Source organism: Chiloscyllium plagiosum, unplaced genomic scaffold (genome assembly GCF_037043375.1).
Source record: "Chiloscyllium plagiosum isolate Xiang-an unplaced genomic scaffold, Cpla_swu_hap1 HiC_scaffold_1, whole genome shotgun sequence".
NCBI classification, from domain to species: domain Eukaryota; kingdom Metazoa; phylum Chordata; class Chondrichthyes; order Orectolobiformes; family Hemiscylliidae; genus Chiloscyllium; species Chiloscyllium plagiosum.
The window spans coordinates 110422518-110450310 of NW_028270139.1; the positions used below are offsets into that span (position 1 = coordinate 110422518).

The 27793-nt window shown below is 41.9% G+C and overlaps 1 protein-coding gene across 3 annotated transcripts in view; it reads right to left on the bottom strand.

Annotated features, from left to right (window-relative positions):
* The window catches only part of LOC122548517 (tropomyosin alpha-4 chain-like), a 108387-nt gene extending 81063 nt beyond the window's left edge, over window positions 1-27324 (bottom strand). Inside the window, exons 1-2 of one of the 3 annotated variants that reach the window (XM_087989778.1) lie at window positions 27041-27320; window positions 24558-24683 (exon numbers count right to left, since the gene is read on the bottom strand). In XM_087989778.1, coding sequence (XP_087845904.1) covers window positions 24558-24683; window positions 27041-27154 — 240 coding nt within the window. In that variant the 5' untranslated portion in view covers window positions 27155-27320. Of the gene's footprint in view, window positions 1-24557; window positions 24684-27040 lie in introns of all 3 variants that reach the window. The other 2 variants (XM_043687294.2, XM_043687304.2) reach the window with 2 other exon arrangements.
* Window positions 27325-27793: the final 469 nt, after the last annotated feature.

The following is a 27793-nucleotide window of genomic DNA, read 5'->3' on the forward strand; positions in this document are numbered from 1 at the left end:
CACCCTCGATCCAGCTTTCCCTAAAACAGTGTGAAGGGTGGAATGATGCTGGCATACAGTCCAACAACACAACCTCACCTCTATTCCAGCCCCATTCCCGGGGTGAAAATTTTGCCTTGGGTGGGAGCAATGGAATTCTGGTTGTGTTGGAGCTCAGTCGGGATGGAGCTTAGAATTACAGCCAAATAGAGATTATTAGGCGATGAACAACAACAGGAAATCCTGTTGGAATTTTCCTTCTTAACGAAGGTCAGTTGTAGCTTTGTTGTTCCTACTGTGGCTAAGATTAGTGAACTTGGAAAAAAGATTGCAGCTGGGAACTCTCATTGCATTGGCACTTTCAGCTCCCCCCACAGAAAGTGTTTCAGGATCGGATTTGTACATGAACAAATTAGGTTTCTGCCACACTTCTGGTGAAGTTGCGGCCACACAACCAGAGGAGCAGAGGTATTCCCAGCCAAAAGGTCAACGCTTGGGTTCCTCTGTTCTTTATCACAAATCTTTCACAATAGATAAACAAATATTCCATTAGCTCTTCAAACAAAACATCAAATCTAAAAACAATTCACACTATTCCTCTTTTGTCCCCCACCTCAAATATTCTCCTCCTCTGATATTTCTCTTCCTTCACCACACCCTCATTGACAAGCCTTTCAGTAATTTCTCCTTTCGTACTTCCACCATAAACCTCTTTATCTGTCTCTCTAGAAAGCCCAAAATACACAGAGATGACAGGCAAATGTACCCCCCCCCCCCCCCCCCCCCCCCCGAAATCCCTTAATAATCTGGGGAAATTCAATCCATTCATTTAATCTAGCTATATTTCTTAGTTCAAGTATGAAGTCTCAAAACCAACCACCTCAGAACTTGGTCTGTGTTGGCTTTTAGATTTGACTAGCTTTTGGGTTAGTATGTTTGGGCCAGATCAGGTGGAGCTGGTTCAGATGAGGTCAAAGATCATTCAAGCCACTCAGAAGAAATCTGGCATGTGAAGCTGATAGCTAGTCCAGTACATGACCTCGTCAATGTAACACCAAGACAAACAAGTCAGTAAATTACTGGAGGTTTGTGCCCTAGAATTAGCTACTCCTCTGACCAAATTATTCTAGAATATCACTGCAGGAGTTCCTCCAGGTAGTGTCCTAGGCCTAAAACCATCTTCAGCTGTTTCAGCTCCCCTCCATCACAAGGTCAGAAGTGGGGATGGTGGCTGATGATTGCACAATTCAGCATCATTCATAACTCCTCAGATACTAAAGCAAATCTTGTCCAAATGCAGCAATATTTAGATAATGTTCAGGCTTTGTGTAATGAATGACAAGTAACATTCATTCCATTCAAGCGAAAGGTGGTTGCCATCTCCAACAAGAGATAATCTAACCATTGCCCTTGACATTCAATGGCATCACCATCACTGAATCCCTCAGTATTAAGGTCCTGAGGCTTACTATTGATCAGGACCAGCCACGTAACTACTGTAATTATGATCAAGTCTGAGGATGGGAATTTTGAGGTGAGTAACTTACGTCTTAATTCTTCAAAGCCTGCCCCCATTGACAAGTCAGGAGTGAGGTGAAATATTTCCCACTTGCCTGGGTGAGTGCAGCTCCAACAAGACTCAAGAAGCTTGACATCATCCAGGACAAAACAGCTCACTTGATTGTCACCTTCAGCATTCTCTCCTCCACACTGACACACAGTGGCAGCAGGATGTACCATCAACAAGATGCACTGAAGCAACTCACCAAGGCTCTTCCAAAAACACCCTCCAAACCTACGATCTCTAGCACTTAGATGGCCAAGGGCAGCAGATATATGGGAACACCAACTGAAAATTCCCCGCAGCATCCTGATTAGGAAATATATTTTCATTACTTTGGTGTCATTTAATCAAAATCTTGGAACGTTAATAGCATTGAAAGTGTATCTACACCATCTAGATGCAGTACAAGGAAGCAGTTCACCACCTCAAGGGCTGATCTAGTGAGCCCACATCACATGAATCGCATCTACCCAGCTAAGCAAAGAATTGCCCAGGTATGCCTATCCACATAAAGCAGGACAAACCCAATCAGGGAATGATATCACCATCGGCCTACTCTCAATCATCAAAGTGATCATAAGAAGTGCTAAAACATACTCATCAATAACATGCTTACAAATTCTCAGTTGGAGTTTTGCTGAGACAACTGAGCACCAGACCTCATAGCACTGAATCAAACCTGGACATAAAGACTGAATTCCTCATGTTAGGTTAATACATTTGACTGAATGAGGCATCAAACAGGCCTCAGTAACATTGAAGTCAAGGGAATTAATTACTGGAGTCATATCTTGCAGAAAGAAAAATGATTCTAATTGTTGGATGCAAATTTTCTCAAACCTTTTATTCAGGACAAAGGTACCTTTTGATTATCCACCACTCTAAACATTCAGCCCCTTAACTGGTGCACAAAGGCAGTTGTGCTTCGCATTTTATCAGATGTACTGAAGCAACTCACTAAGGCTCCAGAGACGGCACCAACTAAACTTACATTCAAGACCACCCAGAAAGAAAAAGGCAGCAAATATATGGGAACATGACCATTTTCTCATTCCCTTCCAGGTCACACTCCATACTCATTGGTTCTATATTATATTTTCTAAATTATCACTGGTTTACAATAATCAAACTCCATTCCTTTAAGCACGCTGGTTCATAAAATCATAACACCAGTTTGGAAGGCCATTCAACCCACTAAGTCAGTGCCAGTTCTTTGTAGAGCAGTCCATGCCAGTCTCGTTCTCCTGCTCTACCCCTGTAATCCTGCAACTTTAGTTTCCTCAAGCATCCATCCACGTGCCTTTCAAAATTCTTGATCATCCCTGCTTCCACCAGCAAGGACATAGCGTGTATCTACGCTACATGGACTGTAGTGATTCAAGAAGGTAGCTCATCACCAACTTTTCAAAAGGCGGTTAGAGATGCACAATAGATGTTGTTTTAGTCAGCCATGCCAGTTTGCTATCAATAAACAGGAAAAAAAAAATCCTTCTGCATTACAGCAGATTTGGCAGCCAGTTGTGGACTGATTTAAAGGGCTGAAGTATAGATTGGTTCCCTTTTTATAAGCAGCTTCCACTAATTCAAACATTGGCTATTAATTATGATTCAATGTTACCGGCGTTTCCAGCATGCCATTGAAAACAATGGGAATTCCAGAACGGCTTAGTTGGATTAACATAGAGTTTCAGATTCTAGCAGGGCCAGTTATTTATCATGCAACTGGGTTTCATTTATCTGTACTGCTTCTATCTGAGCTCTGGATCAATTGATTTGAAGAAATTTCACAATACACATTTGAACCTTGAAACTATTAAATCTGGTTCTACAGAAATTCAAGTCAAGTAGCACGGAGAAGGAAGTTCTCCCCTGTCTCTGCAAATTATATCTCCTGAAGCCATCTGATTTCTCTGGGTTTGGGAGGCTTTTGAATCCAGGTCAATACATTGCTGGGTAGGTTACTCAGTGAAACGTACATACATCTACAAATGTTGAGGTCACATTCTACAGACATTAGATTGATGTTATTCTGGCCAAGTGAGGGTGCAGGCTAAATGCTCCTAGAAATTGTTAATTGTTGTTCACAAAATATTGAGTGCAAGGAATATAATCAAAAAGGTGTTTCAAAATATCTCTGGTGCTCAAAGAGAATGTGCAGTGTTGAGGGAAGATCATGGAGGAGTGGAAATAGATGATTTGCTCATTTGGAGAGGCAGCAGATAAGCCAGATGATGGGCCAAATGGCCCCTGACTGTGTTGTAACTATTCAATGATTCTGAAACATATCAGCAAATGGAATCCTGGCATATACTGTAAAAGGAAATGATTCATGTTTTTAGATGATGACTCAATTAATTTAATGATATTTTAAGTTATTACTTTAATATTTGAGGTAATTCTTCTTGAAATTAAATCTGCACAAAAGGTAATTGTTGTAGTTAAACTAACAGGCATTTTTCACCTCCCTCTTCCTCATAAGTGCCACTTCCACTAATGCCTTCTTTAAAATGACAGATGGGAACAGTATGAAGTAGTTCTTGGTCACTTTTTCTCAGGTTGTCAGAGATTCCTATCAGAGTAAGAGCAATGCAAAAGCTAAAAACAGGGAGATCCAAAACAAAAAAAACAAAATTGCTGGAGAAGTTCAGCAGGTCTGGCAGCATCTTTGAACAGTAGACTTAACTTTCTAGGTCCAGTGACCCTTCTTCAGAATGTAGGGAGAAACGATCTGAGAGTGAGAACAGGAAATGACTAGAAGTGAACATCTAACAGCTGAAAGGGAAAAACAAAAGATATGAAACAGACAGGAATGTAGGAAGGAGTTAGGTTGTAGTTGGAAGGAGCTGTTCCCATGCTGTATGACTCTATGACTAGGCAAATTGGTAGTAAGGGGGTCCTTGTTCATGACTACTGGAACTACTTCATCATAAATCTGAACCTATCCTGGCTGCCCATGAGCCTCAATGGGGGATATTCTGAACACCTTATTAGATCCTCTGCTTAGTTCCAAGACTCATGTCCTAACTATCAAAAAGTTCAATTTTTAGTTTCTCCTTTTAACACATTACTTACTTTCATTGATACCTTTATCACAAGTGCTTGATTTTCACCAATACTATTTTCAGCTGTCTTCCATGTCATACCATACACTAACCTCAACTCATCTAAAACACTGCCACCTGCATACTACCCCATTACTATGTCACATGGTCACATTCCTGTCCTTATCAAATTTCACTCATTTTACTTTACCAGTCTCTTTCGCAATCCTTCCTCTCCCTCAGTTTTCACATAGACAGCACAACTTTCAGTTTTCCTTGCCACATAGCTTTCTTTCCACGCTGTAAGTAATCTAATCTTATTTATCTTAACCCTCGCTTTTTGCCAGGCTCACAACCCTCCTCAAATCTACCTCAATGTTTTCAGAATTTCCTCATTTTTGTTACTAGTATTTATCTCTTTGAGAACATAAGACCTAGGAACAGAAGTAGGCCATTTGGTCTACAGAGTCTTTTTTGAGAGACGTGGGTGTCACTGGCTGACCAGCATTTGTTGACCATCACTAGTTGCTCCTGAGAAGGTGGTGATGAACCACTGCAATCCACCATTTGTGGCTTGACCCACAATGCCATTAGGGAGGGAATTCCAGGATTTTGACCCAGTGACAGTGAAGGAACGGGTGATATATTTCCAAGTCAGGATGCTGAGTGGCTTGGAGGGGAATGTGCAGGTGATGGTATTTCCATTTATTTGCTTTCTTTGTTCTTCTAGAAGCAAGTGGTTGTGGGTTGGGAAGGTTCTGTATGAGCACCTGTGTTGAATTTCTACAGTGCATCTTGTAGATGGTACACACTGCTGTGACTGATCATTGGTGGTAGGGGAAGTGGATGCATGTGGATGTGGTCCCAATCAAGCGGGCTACTTTGTCCTGGATGGTGTCATGTTTCTTGAGTGTTGTTGGAGCAGCACCTATCCAGTCAAGTGGGGAGTATTCCATCACACTCCTGATTTTTGCATTTTAAATGATGGACAGGGATTGGGGAATCAGGAGGGGAGTTACTCACTGCAGTATACCTAGTCCCTAACCTGCTCTTCTAGCTGCTGCATTATGTGGTTAGTCCAGATCAGCTTCTGGTCAATGGTAATTCCCAAGATATTAATAGTAGAGGAATAAATGATGGTAACATCATGGAGTCTGTCCCATCATTCAACAAGATTTGTTCTGATAATCCACAATTTGCTGCCCTTGCTAATAACCCTGGATTTCTTTACTGATTAAAAATGTCCATTTTGACCTTGAATATCCTCAGGTACACAGCTTTGATCGACCAGAAGTCTGTTTAAAATAAGTCAAAAAGAAGAGTCAGTTTAAGCAGTGATGGACCGCCCAAGGTATATAGAGATCGTGGGGACAGTCAAAGATAAGGACACGTGGAAAAAGCTGCAGCACTCCAGCCTCCTTCAGGATATCTATCTGAAAGGGAACTTTTAGCTGTTAGTTTTCAATGATAGGAATATCTGCCTTAATTTTATAATATAATATTAGAATATCCCCCCACCCCAGTTTAATGGGTAAAACGTGTGTGAAAACAGCATCAGGCTTCAGTGAAAGGACTTCTTTTGCTTATTTGGACAAAAGGTGCCAACCGTCATGAGGAATTACTCAACAAGGTGTCGGTCCCTTCACAAAAGGAGAAGATGAAAAGAAACTGAAAACAAAAAGTATCTCAGGTGGTCAGATTGCATTGGAAATTGTTTTTTGGTGTTTTCGGACAAGGACAATGATCGAAATCTGTGACAAATGGAGGTTATGTAGCACGGACAATGCTTAGATCCAACAGGAAGAACAAACTTAGAGAATTTGTTATCTATGGGTCAGGTCAGAAATGTTGTGGTTCAGGAAGGAGCCTGGGAAAAGGTCATTCAGTCACCCTTGGGGCATTCCTTATATGGAACTCGGGAAAATATACATTTCATAGTCCCAAAAAACTGGAGTTGGAGATTTTCATACAGCAAGCTCTGTTTGAAGCTGTCATTTACTTCACTTAATGGTGCACATTAATTCTTCCATTAAAACTTGTTTTTCTTATTTGCCTTAGGTACAGAAGGTTCTGTGAACACAGCTGCGAGATATCTGAAAGAACTGGCAGCCTGACATTAAGTGCCTAATGAATGTAAATCTCTGATGGCATTCCTCTGTTTCTACATGTTATTGTATAAATGCCTATGCAAGAAATCTTGGACACTGAAGGGATTATTCCTTTTTTACAAAATTATATGTCTGGCTTACGGGGGCCAGAATGGGTTCATCTGTTTTACAAGCAGAAGATAAGTTGCTCCACCAGTGAAGTGCACCACTTTATCTGCTATCTGTGGTCAGGGCAGGAAAAAGCCTGCAGTTATATGTTTAAAATGTGCACTGAATTAGTTTTGGTGCCAGTCTTTGTAGGTGATGACAATGTCATCTCAGGTGGAAAGCCTTTCCCTCACCTCTTTCCCAGTTTTTTTCATTATTGCTGAGGAAATACCCTGGAATTCTGTGCAGAACATCATTTTAGAAGCATTATCACCACAAAGACATCAGCAGATATCCTTCAGGATAACCAGATAAAGGGAATAAATGCAGCCCTGCCAACATTTCCCATAGCACAAGACCATTTTCGCTGTGACCATGAATCATGTTATAGGCAGATGGAGGTTTTGCTGTTCCCAAGCTACGTCAGGAATTGTTGGCTGCCTCTTTACATAATAAGAAACATAATGGGAAACAGGATTCTAGCTAGCCACTAAACTCTGTCAGAGTTATGGTGCAAATTCCATTACTATCCATAATCTAACAAAATGGGCATGCAGAGGCAGCTTGCCAGCTGTGAGGCTGTGAAAATTGGATGGTTCAGATACCATTGGGCCACCAGTTAGGTGAGCTATAGGGAGAGTAGCAAGGGAAATGTTTAACGTCGCAGCAACTTCAGTATTTCTTATAAAATTCACAACAAGCCATTTACAACTTTAGCCCACAGACAGTCACGCTGGGTGGTCAGCCATTTAATAGGAATAGCGAGCAATATTTAAGTGAAGGTGCAGGTTAGCTGTGAACTAAATTAGGGGAAAAAAAATACAGAGACAAGGTGAGTATTTGGGAGAGGGAGTACATGAGATGAAGTTTGATTTGATTAATCTGGAATGAGCCGAGCAGAGCTATCCATTGAATGGATGGCCGTTACTCTTGTAAAGAAAAAAAACCCCAGAAACTCCCTGAGATGACAGATCTGATATATAAAGGGAAGCTGGATCAGTTAGAATGAAATTCACTAGATTTTAGGAGGATTAGGGTGGGGGGATCTTATCGAATTTTATAGGTTTCCAAAAGGACTAGAAGACTAGGAAGGATGTTACCAATGACCAGTGAATCCAGGGGTCATAGACTAAGGATGTGGGGTGGGCCACTTAGGACTAAGATGAGTAGAAATTCTTTCACCCAGACAGTGGTGATTCTGTGGAATTCTCTGCACAGAAAACAGTTGAGGACAAAACAATGAATATTTTCATGAAAGGATCAAAGGATACAGGGAGAAAGCAAGAGTTAGGTGATCAGCCATGATCATATTGACTGGCCGAGCAGGTTCAAAGGACTTACTCCTATTTTCTGTGTTTTTCCACATTTGGCAATGGGGGGAGGGTAAAAGATTTAAAGACACCATTGATAATGAAGAAACAATGCCAGAGATTACCTTTCCTCTCCAGTACAATATTGTAGTAGTGGACAGGTCTGAGCATATCAGAAGTAACCTAGCAAATCAGAGAAATTAATAGGGCTGTAAAAGAGCTGAGAAAATTATAGACACAATAGCTACAATTTTCTAAAATTGTTTAGCTTCTGGAATGGTCCCAACAGACTGTGCATTAGAAATGGGGCTCCGCTGATCTTGACAGAAGGAAGAGAGAAATTGTGTGATTAGATATGGACGTGGGAAATGGGAACAAGAATTGACCATCTGGTTCACACGGTATCTGCTCCATGATTCAATTAGATCATGGCTGATCTTCTACCTCAACACCACATTATGCCCATATCTTTAACACCTAGAAGACCACCAATCTCTGTCTTAAACATTCTCAAATGGCTGATTTTCTCTTGCTATCTGCAGTAGAGAATTCTAAAGATTTATCACCTGCCAAGTAAAGCCATTGGGGACATGCTGGAATGTGTTATTATAGGAAGTCTTAACAATGCAGTTTGAAAATCATAGGGCAAAAATCATGTAGGTACTGGAACAATGGGAGCTATGGCAAGATTCATGGCAAAATTACACAAGAAGTCTGGCAAAGCTAATCTCAATGTTAGGAGCAACTCTTTTTTGCACTTGTTGAACAAGAAGGAGAGTTTCTCTTCACACTAGGCCATGGTGAATCACCATTTAAGGGCAATTGTAGCTGGTTAAATAGAGATTATTAATGGCACTATTTTCCTTCTTAATATGCAGCTTCCTATCTTACCAAACCTGCCAAGCGAGCGAGATAGTAAGAAACCTTGACTGGGAAGTAAGAGAGGGTGCCTGTGACTTCAGCTCGCTGCTTTCTCCAAATGACCTTCCTGTTGGATTCTGGGCTCTAACATCTTAGGGCACACTCTGTAGGCACTGGCCACATGCACCTCACATCCACCAACACTGGCATTCAACATGTGCCAACCTGTAAGAACTCTCAAGTTACATCTCCAATCCACATACAGGTTGCTTCTGCATTTCAGTGCTGCACCTTGGAGCACAATGACTGCTATCATTGGAATACTGCAGTAAGAAGATCGTGTGCTCAGGGACACATACCCAGCTCATGTAACAACTTATACTTCATGAAAAACAAGGTGCTGATTGGTTTTCAATTGAACGCTGGTATGTTCAGGTGTTGGACTGGTGCATTTTCCATGTGCAAGCCTTGACAAGCATCTTGGGTGTACTTTAACAAAGGAACTCTAAGTTAGCATGCAGGCACAGCAAGCAACTAGGAAGGCAAGTGGCATGTTGGCTTTTATTGCAATGAGTAAGGAGTAACAGAACAACAAAGTCCTGCTACAATTGTCCTGCACCTTGGTGAAACCACACCTGGAATAGTGTGTGCAATTTTGAACTCCATAATTAGGAAAGGATACAAGTGCAGTACAGTGAAGATTCATATTGGTCCCTGGGTGAGACAGTTGTCATTTCATGAAAGACTGAGCAAATTGGGTCAAGAATTTCTGCAGCTTAGAAAAATGAGAAATATGCTTGTCAGTGTAAAAACTGAGAGAAACAAAACCAGAAATTGGTGAAAAGGCTCAGCAGGTCTGGCAGCATTTGTAGAGAGAAATCAAAGTTAACGTTTTGGGTCACCAATCAATGTTGGTATATGTGGCCAGTGCCCACAGAGTGTGCCCTAAGATGTTAGAGCCCAGAATCCAACAGGAAGGTCGTTTGGAGAAAGCAGCGAGCTGAAGTCACAGGCACCCTCTCTTACTTCCCAGTCAAGGTTTCTAAACATCTGAGCCAGCAGAGCCCCAGTATTGAGGAAGGGTCAGTTGACCCAAAACGTTAACTCTGATTTCTCTCCAGAGATGCTGCCAGACCTGCTGAGCTTTTTCAGCAATTTCTGTTTTTGTTTCTGACTTACAGCATCTGCATTGATTTTTAAAAACTGAGGTTGTTTCTCCTAGGATCATAAGCTACGATTTCCTGCACTTCCAGCGAGATGTCATCACAAAAACATATTCCCCTCCCCTTTTTCAGCTTTTCACACGGGCTGTTCCCAGATGGAATGAGCTGCCAGAGGAAGTGGTGGAGGCTGGTATAATTGCAACAATTAAGAGGCATTTGGATGGGTATATGAATAGGAAGGGTTTGGAAGGATATGGGCCGGGTGCTGGCAGGTGGGACTAGATTAGGTTGGAATATCTGGTCGGCATGGACAGGTTATATTTAAGTCTGACATAGACAAATATTTGGTATCAGGGACAAAGGGAGCAAGCAGGAGTGTGGAGTGAAGCCCATCTGCTCAACTGGGTCTATGGTCTACTCTTGCTACAATCTCTTACATTCATGGACAGTTTGAACAGACAGTGAGACCTGACAGAGCTTGATATAGGTCAGTTTGATCTGACAATGGATGGCTAAGCCTATTTGCATTAGATCATAGGATCGTAGAATTTTACAGTACAGACGGAGACCACTCATTATGTCTGCACCATCTCCCAAAACAGCTACTCAATTAGTTGTATTCTCCAGCCCTATCTCTGTAGACCTCTAAATTCATCACTTCCAAATATATATCTAGCTCTCTTTTGAAACCTCCTGCAGATCCCACCTGCACCACTATCCCAGACAGTGTATTCCAAATCCTAACAACTCTCTGAGCAAAGAAGTTTCTCCTTAACTCACTCCTTGCTATCTTGCCAACAAACTCAAAATTGTGACACCCAGTAATTTACATACCAATGCACGAAAGAGAATATCCTCCTTTACACTGACAAAAGTATTTAGAATACTGAACACTTCAATAAGGTCACCTCTTAATCTTCTCTGCTCCAAACAGAATAAGCCCAATTCCTCTAACTTTTACTTGTATCTAAATTCCCCCATTCTGATATCATTCCAGTAAATCTCCTTTGCACTGTCTCTAGGGCTTTAACTCCCTTCCTTAAATAAGGTGCCCAGAAATGATCATAATACTCCAGAAATGGTCTGACCAATGATTTGTACAGGTATAGGATCACTTCACTGCTTTTGTACTCTATGCCACTATTCATAAACACAAGGATCCGGTAAGCCTTCTTAACAACTGTTTCAACTTGTCTGGCCACCTTCAGTGAATTTCCCAAAAGTGATCCCAGTGTCCCAAAAATGTAAACCCCTCCCTTCTACACCATCCCTCAAGCCGTGCATTTCCCTCCCTGATCTGCCTTTGCCTAAATTGTGAAGCTTTGGGCACACATAGCTTTTCTGGGATTATTATCCTGTAGGTCTTGCATTTCAACTTACTCCCTAACTTCTGAAACTGATCCTGCTCGACCTCCAGTTGTGCAAGCTTGAGTTCCTTACACCAATGGAATGACGATGGGGCAGTGGAATGTAGTGAAAAGACTTCCTTTTGGAGTCTTTCTTTACTGTGAAATTACTGTTGCATAACCTTTTATTGACCAAACATGTAAATGTAACATTACACTTCTATTAAATAAAAAACATACATGCTATTGCATCTAAATTTGTGCATATCATAAATGTATCTGTATTCAGAGGAGCTCTGCTGTCAGAGTGTGTCTGAATTTGTTGGCACTTCTGTTGTACCTGGGCTTGTTAATACTGATCAATTTCTTAATGGGAGCTGTGTACCCTTGTTTCCCAATACTGTTTGCATGTCTGGATTTGTTAACAGTACTTCATGTTCAGCAGGCAGTTCAGAGTGGCTGAGCTGTAGAACACTCCTTGGTGCTGCTTGACATCATTTTACCATAAAAGGAGAAGTATGGAAAGTATGCTGAGATTACTCAATGCAAAGCACACTTCTCAGTACTTTGTAAGGTGGTTAGGTCTGTTCCCTACTTTGCTTTAAAAGGCAAAAAACATCTTCACTGAGGAATTTGTGACCTCAACACTAACCCCTGAATTAACTGAAAACATAAAGCAGAAATGGGAACAAATTGCATGGTCAGTGTCATAGTTAACCCTTATATTGCCAGGACATTTTTAATGGGATTTTGCTGATCTCCTTCCATGTTCTGAAAAGAGAAATGTTTTCAACCAACTTAACCCTTGTTGCAATCATGCCAGTCCCATTCCTACTGGGCAGGCTAGGTCTTTCTGGTGCTCCTTGTTGAGTGCAATACCATGTGGGAACTGTCTCATTCAAACTGGAAGCTCCCAAGTTTTCTTCTTTAATCTTTGCGTCAGTATTCCCCCCTTCAAAGGCATTTAGAAGAAGTCCAATGGGCACCATGTATTCCCTTAAGTTCTTGCACATAAAGCTGTTTATTGTTCATGTGTTATATAGTGAGAACCGGAAGACAATTTGACCATAGCAGCATCACAACTAAGTCTTGTGCCATCCTCATGAGATAGACAGATGGAAAGTACAGAATTCCATGACATGCCCAACTTGTAGATGATTGACAAGCTTGAAGCAGTGAGGAAGTGAGTTATAATTGAGTTGCCCTTATATCCAGAGAAACTGAATGGCTGCTCCAGTTAAACTTATAATCAATGATGACCCCAGCATGTTGACGGTATGAAACTTGACAATGGTAATTACATAAAATGGCAAGAAGTGGTGGTCAGACGCTCTTATTGCAGATGATCATTGCTTGGCACTTGTGTGCTACAAATGTTACATGCCACTTTCAGCTCTGGCATTTTGCTGCATGTTGGCATGGTAAATTCACACGCTTCCAGCTGATGACATTTCCTGCTTATACACATTTCACTGGACTGAGGTGCCCTGCTGTTCTTAAGGCTATCTACTAAATTAGGAGAAATAAACTTACGATCTAAATAAAAGCTCACCAGCTGTTCACCATTAGCACACTTTCCTTTGTGCTAATGTCACTTCTCTTTTCATGGGTAGCTTAACTTAAAATGATGTATTTAACTTTTCTCATCTCAGATTTGAACTTTAAAAGTTAAGGAAATTTTAAAAAATAATGGGAGTATTTTAACGCTATTAGAACATAGGAACCGGAGTAGGCCATTCAGCCCTTCAAGCCTATCCTGCCATTTAATGAGATGGTGGCTATCCCTTTTCATTTGATTTTAATTTTGTTTCCCATAGATCTGGTTAATTTATTAATTGGTTCTGTAGTAGAAGTCTTCAGCAATACAAGCAGATGCTGTCAGGACCCATAGCTTTCACTATAAACCATGTGCTCAGCCCTTTCTGAATATCGTGGGAATACATCAAGTTCATTCATTACTGTGTTTTATGATCCTGGGGACTTCAGCCGAGACCAAGATGGATCATCCAATTGGCATTTCCAGCTGAAGGTAGTTATAAATGTTTGTTGTTTGCATTCATATGATGGGTTCTATCAGCCCCTTCTAGTTCTTTAATTATCCGTTACTATTCATGACAGGACAGTAGAGCTTTGATCTGATCTATCGATCATATGACCACTTAGCTCTGTCAATCACACACTGTTTCAGCTGTTTAACATGCACGTAGTCTTCAGCAGGCTATGGCATTTATAGGTGCACCTAGGGTTGCTCCCAGAATGCTTTTTGATATATCTTCAATAGACGTGAGTAACATTAAGAGCAATCTTTCTACTGGATTAGAAGGGGGCAAAGGATGCACTCAGCTAAAATGAAGATTGATATTAAGGTTTCCCTGGGCCATTCCACTTGAATGTGTGTGTCACCGATTTTGGTTCTGCCTTGCTCATGTTTATGGAGAGGTCTGGGTCATTGACTATAAGATTTGATTTGCTGTGTGTGTCCATACCAGGCTGTTACTTCATCAGTCTGTGGAACAGCGCCCCAAATACGGCTGAAGCTACCAATATTAGTGCGGACAACTTGCAAGATTGACTGGACTGGTCGTGCCTATGTTGTCCCTGAATCAAAGCCAAATTGTTGTTGCTGTATCACCATAGTCTTGTCAGACCATAGAGTTGCTCTCATTAGAGAGAAGTGACTGGTGGTGATTTAACCCAAGTGCCACCAGACCTTAGACAAGGGGTGAGGTTGAGAAGAAGAGTCCTTCATGGTAGCCTCAAATTAGAGATGGGAATTGAACCCACGCTGTTAGCGTCACACTGCTCCAGTAAACCAACGATCCAGCCAACTGAGCTAAACCGATTCCCAAAGCCAAGTGATCTGATATCATAATTCTTACACATTTCTGTTGAGTTTGTGTCATGTATAAGATTCTGCAGGTAAGGACATTTGTGTTCTACAAACCTTCATGTCGTCCAATGGTTTGACAGTCAATATTAATAACACGTTTTTTTTAAGATTCCAGATTTATTTAATCCACTGAATTTAAATTCCTCAGCTGCCATGCTGAAGTTTGTCTGTGAATCAATAGTCTAGTTGTCTGAAATACCAGATCAGTAACAGCAATACCAATTAAACAACTTACTGGTATTCACACCTGATCATAGGTTATTTACATAAGGGATAACTTGTAGGCAGTGCTGGTAGAATCACACACCAAGAATTGGGGCTTTCTGTAAACAACTAAAATTGGAGGGATCTTTCATACTTTAAAGTTACTGGCATATTCAGGTCTCAGCCTAATTTACTGCTCATCCGACTGCAGTTGTGACAGGAATACATATGAAGGTAATGAATTTTCGGCTCAGAGCCTGGCTATTCTTCCTGTTGCTGCAGAGGTCATTTCTGAAGACAAGAAAATGCTCACATCAGCTGATATTTGAAATTTTTGCTCCTTGAATTTCATACAGACTGGCAATTGTGTTTCCAGATTCTGCTCCTGAGCTGGGGGAACCAGCAATTCTGGCTGGAATTATTTGCCTGTCCAGGGTACAACAGCCTAAACTGACCTCAACATCCAAACAAAGCATTCCACCTCCAATCAGCAGGCTAAATTGAAACAGGGGCAGCAGGTAAGGTGGTAGTGGCAGAAACTCTCATAACATTTAAGTAGTATAGGTACACGATCCTTGATCTGAAATCCCGAAATCCGAAAAGCTCAAAGTCCAAAATTGTTTTTGTGGTGTGTGGAGCATCGTTTTGGCGTGTGAACAGATGACCCAACTCCACACCCACTCTAACCACGTCACTCAGTTGTGACATGGCAGCATGGCCCAGCACTGACAGGCGTCAATTGTGTCTCAGCACTCGTACTATTCACGCATGCATCTGCTATTAGTAATTCTTTTTTATTTCACTGTGAAAATGTAATTTATTCCAAAATCCAAAAAATTCCAAATTTCGAAAAACAACTGGCCCTGAGGATTTTGGATTAAGGATTGCTTACCTGTATTTAGATGTGCACTTGCAATGTCAAAATAGCTATGGCCAAGTGCTGGAAAACAGGATCAGAATAGTTAGGTGGTTAATTTTGACTGGTATGAACGTGAAGGCCACAGATCCTTTTCTGGCCTATAGATGTCTGTTACTGACTGAGATACATGAGAATACCATCATCTGCCTCCAAGCCATTCAACATCCTGACTTGAAAATGTATTTTCATTCCCTCACTGTTGCTGCATCCAAGTCCTGGAATTCCCTTTGTAAGGGCACTGTGGGTCTACCTACAGCAAATGGATTGCGGTGGTTAAAGAAGGCAGCTTAAGGGAAAGGGGTGGGCAATAAATGCTGGATTTGCCATGGCATCCACATCCCAGGAAGGAATAAAGAAAACCTGATCTACTCTTAATATTGGAAATGGAGTAAATCTCACTGCGTCTTCGCTACAAAAATCTCTCTGTTCAGTCAGAGTCATAAGTCAGGACTTTGTTTGGAGCAGCTCTAGTCCCTTTTGCCAGCACAGCAATGTAATTCATATGTGTGCCTCACTCTGAGGCAGTTATGTAGTAGGGAAGGAGCAGATCCAAGAAAATCCCCAGTCATAAACTTTTTCTCCTGTGCAACAGCGGCATACTACATGTAGAAAATGTGATTTCCTTGGGTTCTCATGTCGATCCACATTCTCAAAGTGTTCACGGTGCAGGGAACAGAACCAATGTCCTGTTGCTTCAAACAAGGTTGACAGGGAATACGCATCCTGAAAAACAGTGTTCATAAACCCAGCTTCTTGAAGAGAAATTGAGTAAAGCCAAGTACTTGGTTATGTTAATGGTACTTGGAAGCTGTTAACTACATATTAGATTGCTTCCAATTGGGACTAAGCACATTGATTGTAGTAATTACACTTCTCTTGATAGTTTTGTTATTCTTAAAAAGGAATATTCTAGAGGTAATAAGCAGCTTATCATTCTCCAGCATGATTGTTTCTTCAGACATAACACTTCCAATCACTATCTTATTTGGCTGTAGTCTGAGACTGGTTTAAAGAAGTGTTTCTATAAGAATTGCTGCCAATTGCTGTTAGATTTGAGGGTAAGATTGAGAGCACCCAGGTGAAACACACAGAGGGACATTCTATCCATTAATTTAACTGACAGACAATCAGACAGGCTTCCCTCCTCATGGGCATTCCTTCTATCTCCAGTTTAAGCGAATTATCTGTTTCATTATCCAAAATGCCAAGGTGAAGGCACAGGAAAAGGCTGAGTGCACAGAAGAAGGATGCACTGGTGACTAAAACAGTGAATGAAGACAAATGCCCCCTCAGCAGTGAACAGACTTAGTCAAGTCTCTCCTGGTCGTGTTTGTGTTTTAAAGAGAAAAGCCTCCTGTTCTCTTCCGACTAAGCTCCACACATTTACCTATTCAAGCTAATCACTTTTCTTCCTGAATAAAGACATTCATAACATATTAAAAAAACTGAAGATAAACCCAAGATATCACATCAAAGTGAATGAGGAAACTAGGATTAGAGGAAACATTTAGTGCCATGAATAATCCAATTTAAACAGAATAAAGAATCTCTTGTGATGATTTTGCAGTTAATCCACAACTACTTATTCCCTCAACGGTGTCTTTACCAGCTTTAAGTGCTTGTTCTGACATTTCTCTTATGCTTTTGGCTCTTATTCTTGTGTTTCTCTCTCAATGTCATTTTTTTCCCCTTTTTTTCTTTGTCTCTGTGTTTCTTTTTCTCTTTTCAGGTCAGGGGAAGAGTTCGGTGTGGTGTGGGGTGCTGAAACAATGTCATGAACAACTGCAAGTTATCTTGCACACTGAGGGGGTGAGGGTTGTGGTAAAAGTAACACTTTCAGTATTTCCCAATCATGCCTACTTTCCTCCACTCCCTTCATAGAATTGTTCCCATTACTTTCTTCCTGTTCCCACCAAAGCCACACTTTGGAACAACCTCTGCAGCTGGCGAGAGCTCTGGAAAAGCCTCTGTTGGGGGTATGGCACTCATTTGTGATCACTGTTTTGGGAAGGATCAAACTGTTGGTGTGCCATGGTTCATCTTGGTGAAAGATTCATTAGGGAGGTTTTCGCCACCTTCCCTGGCCACCATCTACAGGACCCTGGGTCTCATGATGAAAACCACTTGGTGGTCTAACAAGAATAGCTCCTTGTCTTAAACAGGATGAGTTTACTGCAAGGTTTGTGAAGGTTTGCAGCTCAGGTTGAGGTTTAGGGTGTAGGTTTGCTCGCTGAGCTGTAGGTTTGATATCCAGATGTTTCATTACCTGGCTAGGTAACATCATCAGTGGCGACCTCCAAGTGAAGCGAAGCTGTTGTCTCCTGCTTTCTATTTATGTGTTTGTCCTGGATGGGGTTCCTGGGGTTTGTGGTGATGTGGAAATGACATCACCACAAGCCCCATCCAGGACAAACATATAAATAGAAAGCAGAAGACAACAGCTTCGCTTCACTTGGAGGTCGCCACTGATGATGTTACCTAGCCAGGTAATGAAACATCTGGATATCAAACCTACAGCTCAGCGAGCAAACCTACACCCTAGGATGAGTTTACTGCATGGTAGTAGTTCAGTACATGTTACTTTGCTGTGGTTGACATTGTTACTGGAACTATGAAGCAGGGCCTCAATGCAAGTTCAAATCATCATATTGATTAATGCATAGTATTCTGCTCAGTTTGAACCCTTTCAGAACTTTCATACACTTTTATAACAATGACTTGGTAGGCGATTGACTGGAGAGTGCTGCTGCAAGGATTATAAGGGTCACCAAACCATTGGACAGCTCTCTCATACCAGAGTTGGTTTAACCTGAGGGTTACCATGCCTCAGGCAAGGGGAGAGGTTGAGAACGAGAATCCTTCATACAGTCAGTTAGCTGGATGTCTGGTTTGCAATACAAAGTGATATCAACAGAATGGTTTCAATTTCTACACCGGCTAAAGAAATGGTGGTCCTTCGTTCTCAACCTCTCCCCTCGCTTGAGGCATACTGACCCTCAGATTAAACCACCATTCTCTTTCCCTCCCTTTCTCGATCTAACAAGAGCAGCCTGAGGTTCTGGAAAAACCTCAGTGATGTTATTTTTATAAGGGTTACTTCATAAGATCAGCTTGTGTATAATCAGGTGAATGAACATTAATAAGTTTTATTGAATAAAACTACAGATGAGAGATGGTGAAAGCCAATCTGTCCAAGACCCTGTACTCTGATCTAATTGAGATGTTTGTGATTTAAAGATTTTTACAGGATATATAGGAAGAAACTGGAGTATTATCTTATGGTGGAGGAGAGGGAGAAACAACTTTTCCCTTTCCTCAATAATTAAAATATTCTCTTAACTTTAGAAAATGTAAAAGCCAAAACAAACAGGCAGTTTGATCACTGCTTTGTTTTTTGCACACAGACTTGCACATACATAAGCACATGTAAACTCTCACATACACACTCACACATGTACACACTTACCCACACACAATGAAGCTCACTGTTTGTGATCAGGCAGCACTCTGTAAATTCACACTTTGAAGGATCAACAACAGCTCATTTATATAGCACCTTCATCACAGTCTTCACAGCACTTCAGAGGATTTCGCACCAAGCCACGTGGAAAATATTCAAACAGTCAATTAATGTTGGAAGAGGTAGATTTTAAGGAGTTTTAAAGAAATAAGCTATAAAGATGCAAAGTAAAGTAGTGCAATTGGGAGTTTTATGAAAGCTATTTCAGAGCTTAAGGCTTTTGGCAGCTGCTGGCCTGGTCTGGAGTGATTTAAACTGAGGATGCTCAAGAAGCTAGAATTGGAGGAGCAGCAGTACCCAGATGGGCTGCAGGGCTTGAGATGACAGAGATAGGGCAGGTCATGGATTTGAAAGTGAGAATGAGAATTTTAAACTGCTAGATTTTGCTTAGCCAGTATAGTTCAGCAATTGAGCACAGGGGAACAGGACACTGAATTTGAACAACCACAACAGAGCTTTGAATGACTTCATGTTTACACAGAGTAGAACATGGAGTCAAGCAAGGAATGCTTTAGAATACTCAAGTTCAGAGGCAACATAGACATAGATAAAAATTTCCGTTGAAGATGAGCTGAGCCAGGAGCAAAGTCAGGCAATATTAAGGGGATGGAAATCTGTGATCTTAGTTATGATTGGGCAATGGAGAGTCATGTCAATGGCACCACAGGGGCAAACAGCAGGTTCAGTCAACTGGCAAAGTGAGAAGGTTATGGCTAGGAACTACAGTTACTGCCAGGAACTGAAGTAATTGGCTTTGGTATCCCAATATTTAGAATAAATTTCTGCCCTGCCATTACTGAAAGCCGAACAATCTACATGAAAATGTCAAGAGAGAGAAAGAGAGAAGGAAAGAAGGTAATGTGAGCAGTTAGGGTTATATTTTCTATGGCCTGTGTCGTTAATATCTATATGAAAGGTAACAGTATGTATTTTAATGATGTCACTGCAGGGCAGCTTGTACTTGAGAAATAGGAGAGACCATAGATGGATCTTCACTTGGGCACCAAAGGAGGTAACAGCACAGAGGCAGGGAGATAAACTACTCAAAAATAAGGTCCTGGTTAATTCTGGATAGACAAGAGTGGAACACGGTAAGTGCAGATCCAGCCACAGAAGGGCGGTTGGAGGAAGATGGTGTGATCAACCATGTCAAAGGGAATATGAGGAAGGACTAAAGACCTTGTAAAGAGAAGGAATCAAAGGTTTTCAGGTGAAAATTTAAACTGTGCAGAATTTACAAGGAGGAAGCTGGCTTACCACCCCCAGAGGGAAAGAAAGTCAGCAACCAGCTGGCCAGGAGAATCCGGAGTCTGTCCTTCCACAATAATTTACTGCGAGAGGCCTCCATTACTGGAAACAGGAGCTTTGCCCTTCTCCTATTGGAGAGGAGCTGCCGGCCATTCTGACTAGCCAACAGCCTTGGGACCCTCCAACCACATGGAATTAATGTGGATTTCACCAGTTTCCTCATTTCCCCAAACCCCACCTTATCCCAGATCCAACCATCCAACTCAGCACCGCCTTCTTGAACTGTTCTTCCTTCCTACCTATCCACTCCACCCTCCTCTCTGACCTATCAACATCACCCCCCCACCTTCATCTACCTGTCACATTCCCAGCTACCTCCCCCCAGCCCCACACCCCCTCTCATTTAAATCTCAGTCCCCTAGGGCCACCCCCTCATGCCTGATGAAGATCTCATGCTCGAAACATCGACTCTCCTGCTCCTCGGATGCTGCCTGACCAGCTGTGCTTTTCCAGCATCACACTCTTCGACTCTGATCTCCAGCATCTGCAGTCCTCACTTTCTCCCAACTGAATACAGTGCCAGGTAAATGAGGGCATTAGCGTGGGGACAGTATGGTCACCTTAGGGACAGCTGCAAAGGTGGGTTTTAAAATCCAGGTGGGCAGGAAGAAACAACAGTACTATCTTCCAGGGCTGCAGAGGGTGTGGAAGCAGTAACAAAAGGGCACCTTTCAAAGATGGGAATCCTTAACTTCCTCACCATCCTTTTGAAAACTTCATGTTTTTAAAAAATATGCTGCCCACTTGAGCACATTATGGACTGGACTGGGTAACATTGAGGTCAACTGAGCTTTTAACAAGCTCCATTAATCCTTAATTAGTTATTTATTTTTAATCAGTGATTTATTTACCTGCAGTAGGCAGGCTGCCTAATTCGCTTGTCTGTATTGAGAGGGTGAGTTTGGAGGGGGGTTAGTGGGAAGGTGGCACACTGGACATCTTTTGCCATTCTCTCCTCTTGTCCCATGAAAATGTACCCTGCAGCCCAACAATGTTCAGACTTTGCAAATACAGGAAGCGTTTCATGCATTACATAAATGTTAACACAGGAATTTATAATAGGAAGAATGGTGACACCAATATGTGACAAAGAGCATGTTAGCTTTTTTAGACAGGAAATGCATGCAGATGCAGGATATTTAAGAGTTAACTCGTCTATTTCCTGTGCTGTAGATAGGAGTTTGTGTTGATAGGAGTAGAACCAAAGTAAAGAGAGGTGGCATACATAAGTGTGGACCAGTTGGATGGATGACCTATTTCTGTAAATCCTAGATACTGGTAATTTTATCTGTTGTACAGTAGGAGTCAAAACCATGTCCGGTCTTCAGCTAAAAAGGGCAGTGTGCAACTATATCAACACATACAGGAATAGCTCAGTTGCTAATCTAACACCCTTTATTCTGTGTATGTGTTATTCCTATTTGACAGTGTAAATAATTCAGTAATCTGGATGAGTAATTCTGATGCCCAGGTTAATGTTTCTGGGGTCTCACCATGGCAGATGGTGGAATTTAAATTCAATGAATAAATGTGGAATCAAAAGTTATTCTTCAGTGATCATTAGTTGTTGTAAAAACCTATCTGTTTCACTAATGTCCCTTCAGGGAATGAAATCTGATATTATTACTTGGTCTGGCTTTTTTGTGATTCACAGAGACATTTACTGCCTTCTGATGTTGTCTTGCAAGCCACTCAGTTCAAGAGCAAGTAGGGATGGGCAATAAATGCTGGCCTTACTAGTGATACCACAACCCTTGGAAAAATAAAAAAAAGAGAATAAAATGTACTGAAGATGGGAAATAAGAAAGTGACTGTTGGTTGGATTCTCTCTACGTTGCAGGCCAAAGCACTACAAAGGCAAGTAGTTATGGCACCACAATTGCCAAGATGGTGAATTATACAATGTTAAATATATCAGGGTCATTTATTATCATGGTGAACATAGGCATATACAATGAAACAAGTTAACAGGAAGTGTGTACAGCCCTAACCAATGTATTGCAGGTAATAACTTCAAGGAATTATTTTGCACAAAAAGGTAATAAATATTTTGTGTAACTTGACTCTTTATCATTTCTCACACCAACACATCCATCCAAGCCAATTCAACATTGGCCCTTTTACTGCCTCACTTCACACTAAGGCCTGAAACACTTCCTCAGATGTAACTATGATTGACTTGTGATTCTTTAAATCTATTTCACTGCTCACATGGCAGTCCCTGTAGACAAGAGACATCAGTGAAAGGCTGAGCAATTGCTTTGCAGAACAGCTCCTTCAGTCTATAAGTGTGACCCTGAATTTCTGGTAGTCCGTCATTTTGATTCTATCTCCATTCCCACTCTGATCTTTCTGCATTAGCTTCCTGTTATAGTGAAGCTCAATGCGGGGACAACTAAATCTGTTTCCTGCTATTCCCTTTAAAATAGAAAGCCACTGACAGTGTTCCTCATTCTCATCCAATTGTATTTTCATTACTTCCATGGTACAGACACAAAGCTGGTGCCAACATGTGCCAGCCAAACTCGTCCGTCTGGATTTAGCCAGCAATGCCCTCTAGTGGTTTAAACTTAAAGTAACATATGAAAATGAAAACGATAAAGATTGATTCACATCATGCCCTTCACAACCTCAATGCCTTACAAAGCACGAGAAAGCCCATTAATTATAGTTATACAATGTAGGAGACAACCAATCTTCTCTCAGCAAGCGTACAAAACAACAGTGTGATAATGGACAGATAATCTTCTTTATGGAGTTGACTGAAGGATAAATATTGACCAGGACCTCGTGGTGGTCTCTAAAACTCTGCTCCCCTGCCCTGGATCTGTTACATCGCCCTGGCAGGGAAGGTGGGCCCTTGCTTTAATATCTCAATGGAAAGTTGGCAGGAAGTAGATGCCCAATAGATAGTGCAGTGCAAGAGAGTTGCTGCTTCAAAATTCAATCACTAATCCTAGTTAGTTTATTTTTCACTTTCCTTCTACTGATGAAGTTTGATTCATATGGGAGACCATGAAAAAGATATTGAAGTTTGTTAAAAATTCTCAATGTTCAGGGTGTCCAAACTTCTTTTGCAGAAGGACCATATTTCAATACTTTTTCTCACTCACATGGTCCGAGAACAAAGTTTGGAAAAATAAGACATTAGAAATTCATTGACCCTGGTCCATAGAATGTATGTTGGACAACTGTGTTAGAAACAACCGATTTTACCTTACAGTTCTGATTAAGGTTTCGGTTTGTAACATCACATGACTTGCTGAGTATATGGATTCTTTTCCATTTCCCTTGTGTATCTTTGATATCTGTTCAAAATGCATGTGCTCAAGACGACCAGAGCTCTTGAACATATTTGATTATAGGTGTTTAATTAGTTAATGCACACTTAGTGACCATGAAGTCCCAGTGAGATCCATTACAGCTGCTGAGGGGATTACAGAATTAGAAGGAGATACTGCAAGGCTCACACTCTGATTTTCAGAAATAACCAAAGGATGCCACCGGATCTGGATACAGCTCAACCAACTGAGATGTGGCCAAGAAAGACAAAATGCTGGAGAAACTCAGCAGGCCTGGCAGCATTTGTCAAGATAGAAATAGAGTTAACATTTTGTGTCCAATATAAAGAGTCAAAGCAACTCTGTTTCTCTCTTGACAGATGCTGCCAGGTCTGCTGAGTTTCTCTAACATTTTCTGTGTTTATTCTAGATCTCCACTATTGGTTTTTCTTTGAGATGTCAGTGAACACACAGGGAATGCCAGACTGTGCCAGCCAAGAGGATTGTGTGCTTGCCACTGGCTGGTAAGCAGGCCAGTTAAAAATGCTGGCACGTCAGCTTGTGATCTGCATGCTGTACATTGGACACCACTGCTTGAGACAGACGTAGCTTAACATATAATGTGTTCAACCAGTTTGTCAGTGAATGGATTTAAAACAAAACATGAGAATGACTCCAGCAACCCAAACAGAACAGTGACCCCAAAATACCTACAGCAAAACTGTGCTCAGCAGGAGACCGGCAAGCTTGTTTCATTGCTACGATAGCTGATCCTTTAGAGAGAGGGCAACTCACAAGGTATTACCTGCACCTTTGGAGACAGTGATGTACTACATTTATATAAGGTCTGTCCTACTGTTAACTGATCCTGTGGTGGAGTTAATTCAAAAGGTATTGCATTATCAAAATCACTCACGTCAGTCGCTTTCTTCTCTGCTATTTCCAATTTCCCATGAGTATCTCGCAAGGATTCAGAGCACTTGTCAAGCTCATCTTCAGTTGCTTTTTGCTTCTTTTGCAAGCTAATAATCTCTTCTTCCAGCTAATAAAATCAAAGATAACATTAATATGTTTAAGAACATCCAACAATACAACAGAAAATATACCTGATCAGTCACTTACCAGTGTGCATTTATTTTTTGGCTATTTTATTGTTAAATACTAACAATACGTGTGATTCAGTTGGTAACAGATTTGCTTCAGTCTCTGAATCCAAGTCCCACTCTGGGGCTTCTGTGCAAAGATCAGGGCCAACACTGGGCAGTACTGAGACAGTGTTGCACTGTCTGAGGTGCTGTTTCTCAGTTGACATGTGAAACTAAGGCTTCATCTGCCTATTTGTGTAGGTGCAAATGATTCCTTGGCATTATTTTGAATTAGAGCAGCAAAGTTATCCCTTGGCCAATTCTTATCCCGCAGTCAACATCACAAAACAAGTAAATTGTCCAACTATTACCAGAGTTGTGGGAATTTGCTGAGCACAAATTAACTTCAATGTTTTTGACATAATAACAACAACACGTCAAAAATATTTATTTGATTTTAAGCACTTTTAAACACCAGAGATGTCTGGGGGCCATAAAAGTACAAAATAGATGCAAGTCTTTCTTCTATCTTTTTATAACGTGGAGTTGCCAGTGATGGACTGGGGTGGACAAAGTCAAAAATCACACAATGCCAGATTATAGTCCAAAAGGTTCCGAAAGCTTGCGGTTTCAAATAGACCTATTGGACTGTAACCTAGTGTCGCGGGATTTTTGACTTTATCATTTTATAACATTTACTCAATAAATTTGACATTTCCCCACTTTTAAGTGGTTATTAGTTGCCACAGATGGGGGATGCATGGTAGTCTGTGCTCTATCTCTGTATGTCTCTCTCTCTCTCTCCCTCCCACCACGATGGTGGGTTTGCAGAGGGACAAGACTATTTGATTACGATGGCAAATCTGGTCATGGCCTTTCCACTTCCGACTGAATTGAGTTACCACTACTTGAGGCCCTTAAGTGCCAATTCATGACCACTTTAGGGCATTTTTTAAAACAAAATGTATTCAAATTCACCATCTGCAATGTTGGGACTCAAACCTATAACTTCACAGCATTAAACTTGGCCTCATGGATTGTGTGAGTCCAGTGCTATTGTCACTTCACCACTGTCTCTCCTCACTTCAGGTCTCAGGCCAGCACTGCTGGATTGATCCAGCTGCAGGCAGCTCTCACCCGGTGCTGTACACAGCAGCTAGAAACAGCTGGCCACCTCCTGGGGTGACACGGGAGGGGGAGATGCACTTTTATCCAAACCCCTCATCAGCTGATTCCTGCTCCTACCACCCCCCACCCCCCAGGCTGGCTGGTGACCTCGCCATCCTCTGCCCTGCTTGTGGCCTGGTGGACCTTTCCATATACAGGCACAGTGAGTCTCACATCAGCTCTCCAGATCACTGCGCCTTCTCAATCAAGGCTCCACCATGATCTCAGTATTGCTGAGGTAAGAAAACTGATCTAGGGCTCTCTATCATTGGGTGCTCCATGAGGGTTGGTGAATGAGTTGCTTGGGTGCTCCATGAGGGTTGGTGAATGAGTTGCCTGTGATGCCTCCTGTAGTCGGATTACCTGCTGCCATTTTGTCTAGATTCATACTTGAACTTCAGTGACCTGGCTGAGGCATCAGAAAGCTGTACCAATGTGAGGTACAGCTTTCAAAAGCAGTAGTGAGGGGTGGGGGATAGTTAGACCCAGTCTCGGACCTAGAGCTGAAGGATTTTCTCCCTGTGACTGCTCATCAAGAACCGGCCTTTCTATCACATAGACTCAACACATTAACAGAAGGGGAGAGGGAAATCCAGAGCCATCTACCAGCTCCAGTCACAGTGACTGTCCTACTGGACCCCACAATGAGGTGTTGCTTCTGATCCGAGGCTGACAGCAGGTACTGCAGCCTGCCAGGGAGCCTGGCACATTGCCCCTTTAACACAGGCTCCTGGACCAGTTAAGGGCGTTCCCTTGGCTTCCCCCTGAGGCGCGCCCAGCCACAGTGTGCAGTCTAGGCGCACAGTAAATTCAGAACGAATTGAAGGTCTGGTTTGGTTTCTACAAGGTTCCACAAACGTGGGCGGTGATAGACTTTGTTACAGAATGAATTTTACTGACCCCCTCCCCCATTCCAATTACTTCAATCCTTGAAGGACCCTCCTATTCCATTATTAACAGTTTAAAACGTGATGCTGCCTGCAGATATTGATAAAAACTAAAATACCATGGAGTTAATCACTGAACAAAGCGGCCTTCCCCGAGGTGAGAGCCGGGCTGACTAACTGACTGGGGGGGGGGGGGGGGAATGTAGTCACTTGTACAAACTGCCTTTCCAAATAGACATTGTGTTCCATTCATTCCCCACCTGCAGGCACCTGTCCTCCGCTGCTTTCTTGTCCACTTCTGCCTGGTCAGCTTTGTCCATTGCATTTTCTTTTTCCAGCTTCAACATTTGCATCTTCTTCTTAAGGGCATCCATGGTGCTCTGATTGCTTTACGCTTTAGTTTGAAGGGTTTTTTTTAAAAAAAGGGAAAGCCAACCCTGTCTGTGTGGGAGTTGACTGGAAGCCGAGTCTGTGATGTGCTGCTGCAGAGTTTTACCCTGGAGTGTGTGGCGGCGGAGGCAGTGCGGGAGAAATAAGGAGTTGGGGAGAGGGGGTGGAGGGAGGCTGGATTTCCGGGCAAAAGGAACCGAAATCCAATGACTTCTTTTGGAAAGGGCTGAGGGGATGGTGGCGAGTGTGAGAGGGGGCGGTGCTGTGCCACATCGCTGAGATGGGACGTGGCTTCTTTGTCAGCTACAACTCTGCCCGTCTTTGGGAGTCTCTGACTCAGTGAAACTCAGCCAGATGGAGAGAAAGGAATGTGTCTGCTTCTACTCTTTATACGAAACCCATGTCTATGGTTCAGTCTCTCCGTACAAACAGGCTGGGAGAACTCTCCAGCTCAGCTCTGTAACCCCAGGCAACCCCTGTACTTCCACATACATCGCCCAAGCCAAAAAGCAGCTATTGCCGAGTTGTCCTTAATAAATCACACATTTCTATTCCTTTCCTTTTTACTTCGTTCTTTCAATCCACTTAATAGTCTTCATCCTTTCAGCTTTGATTGGTCTGTG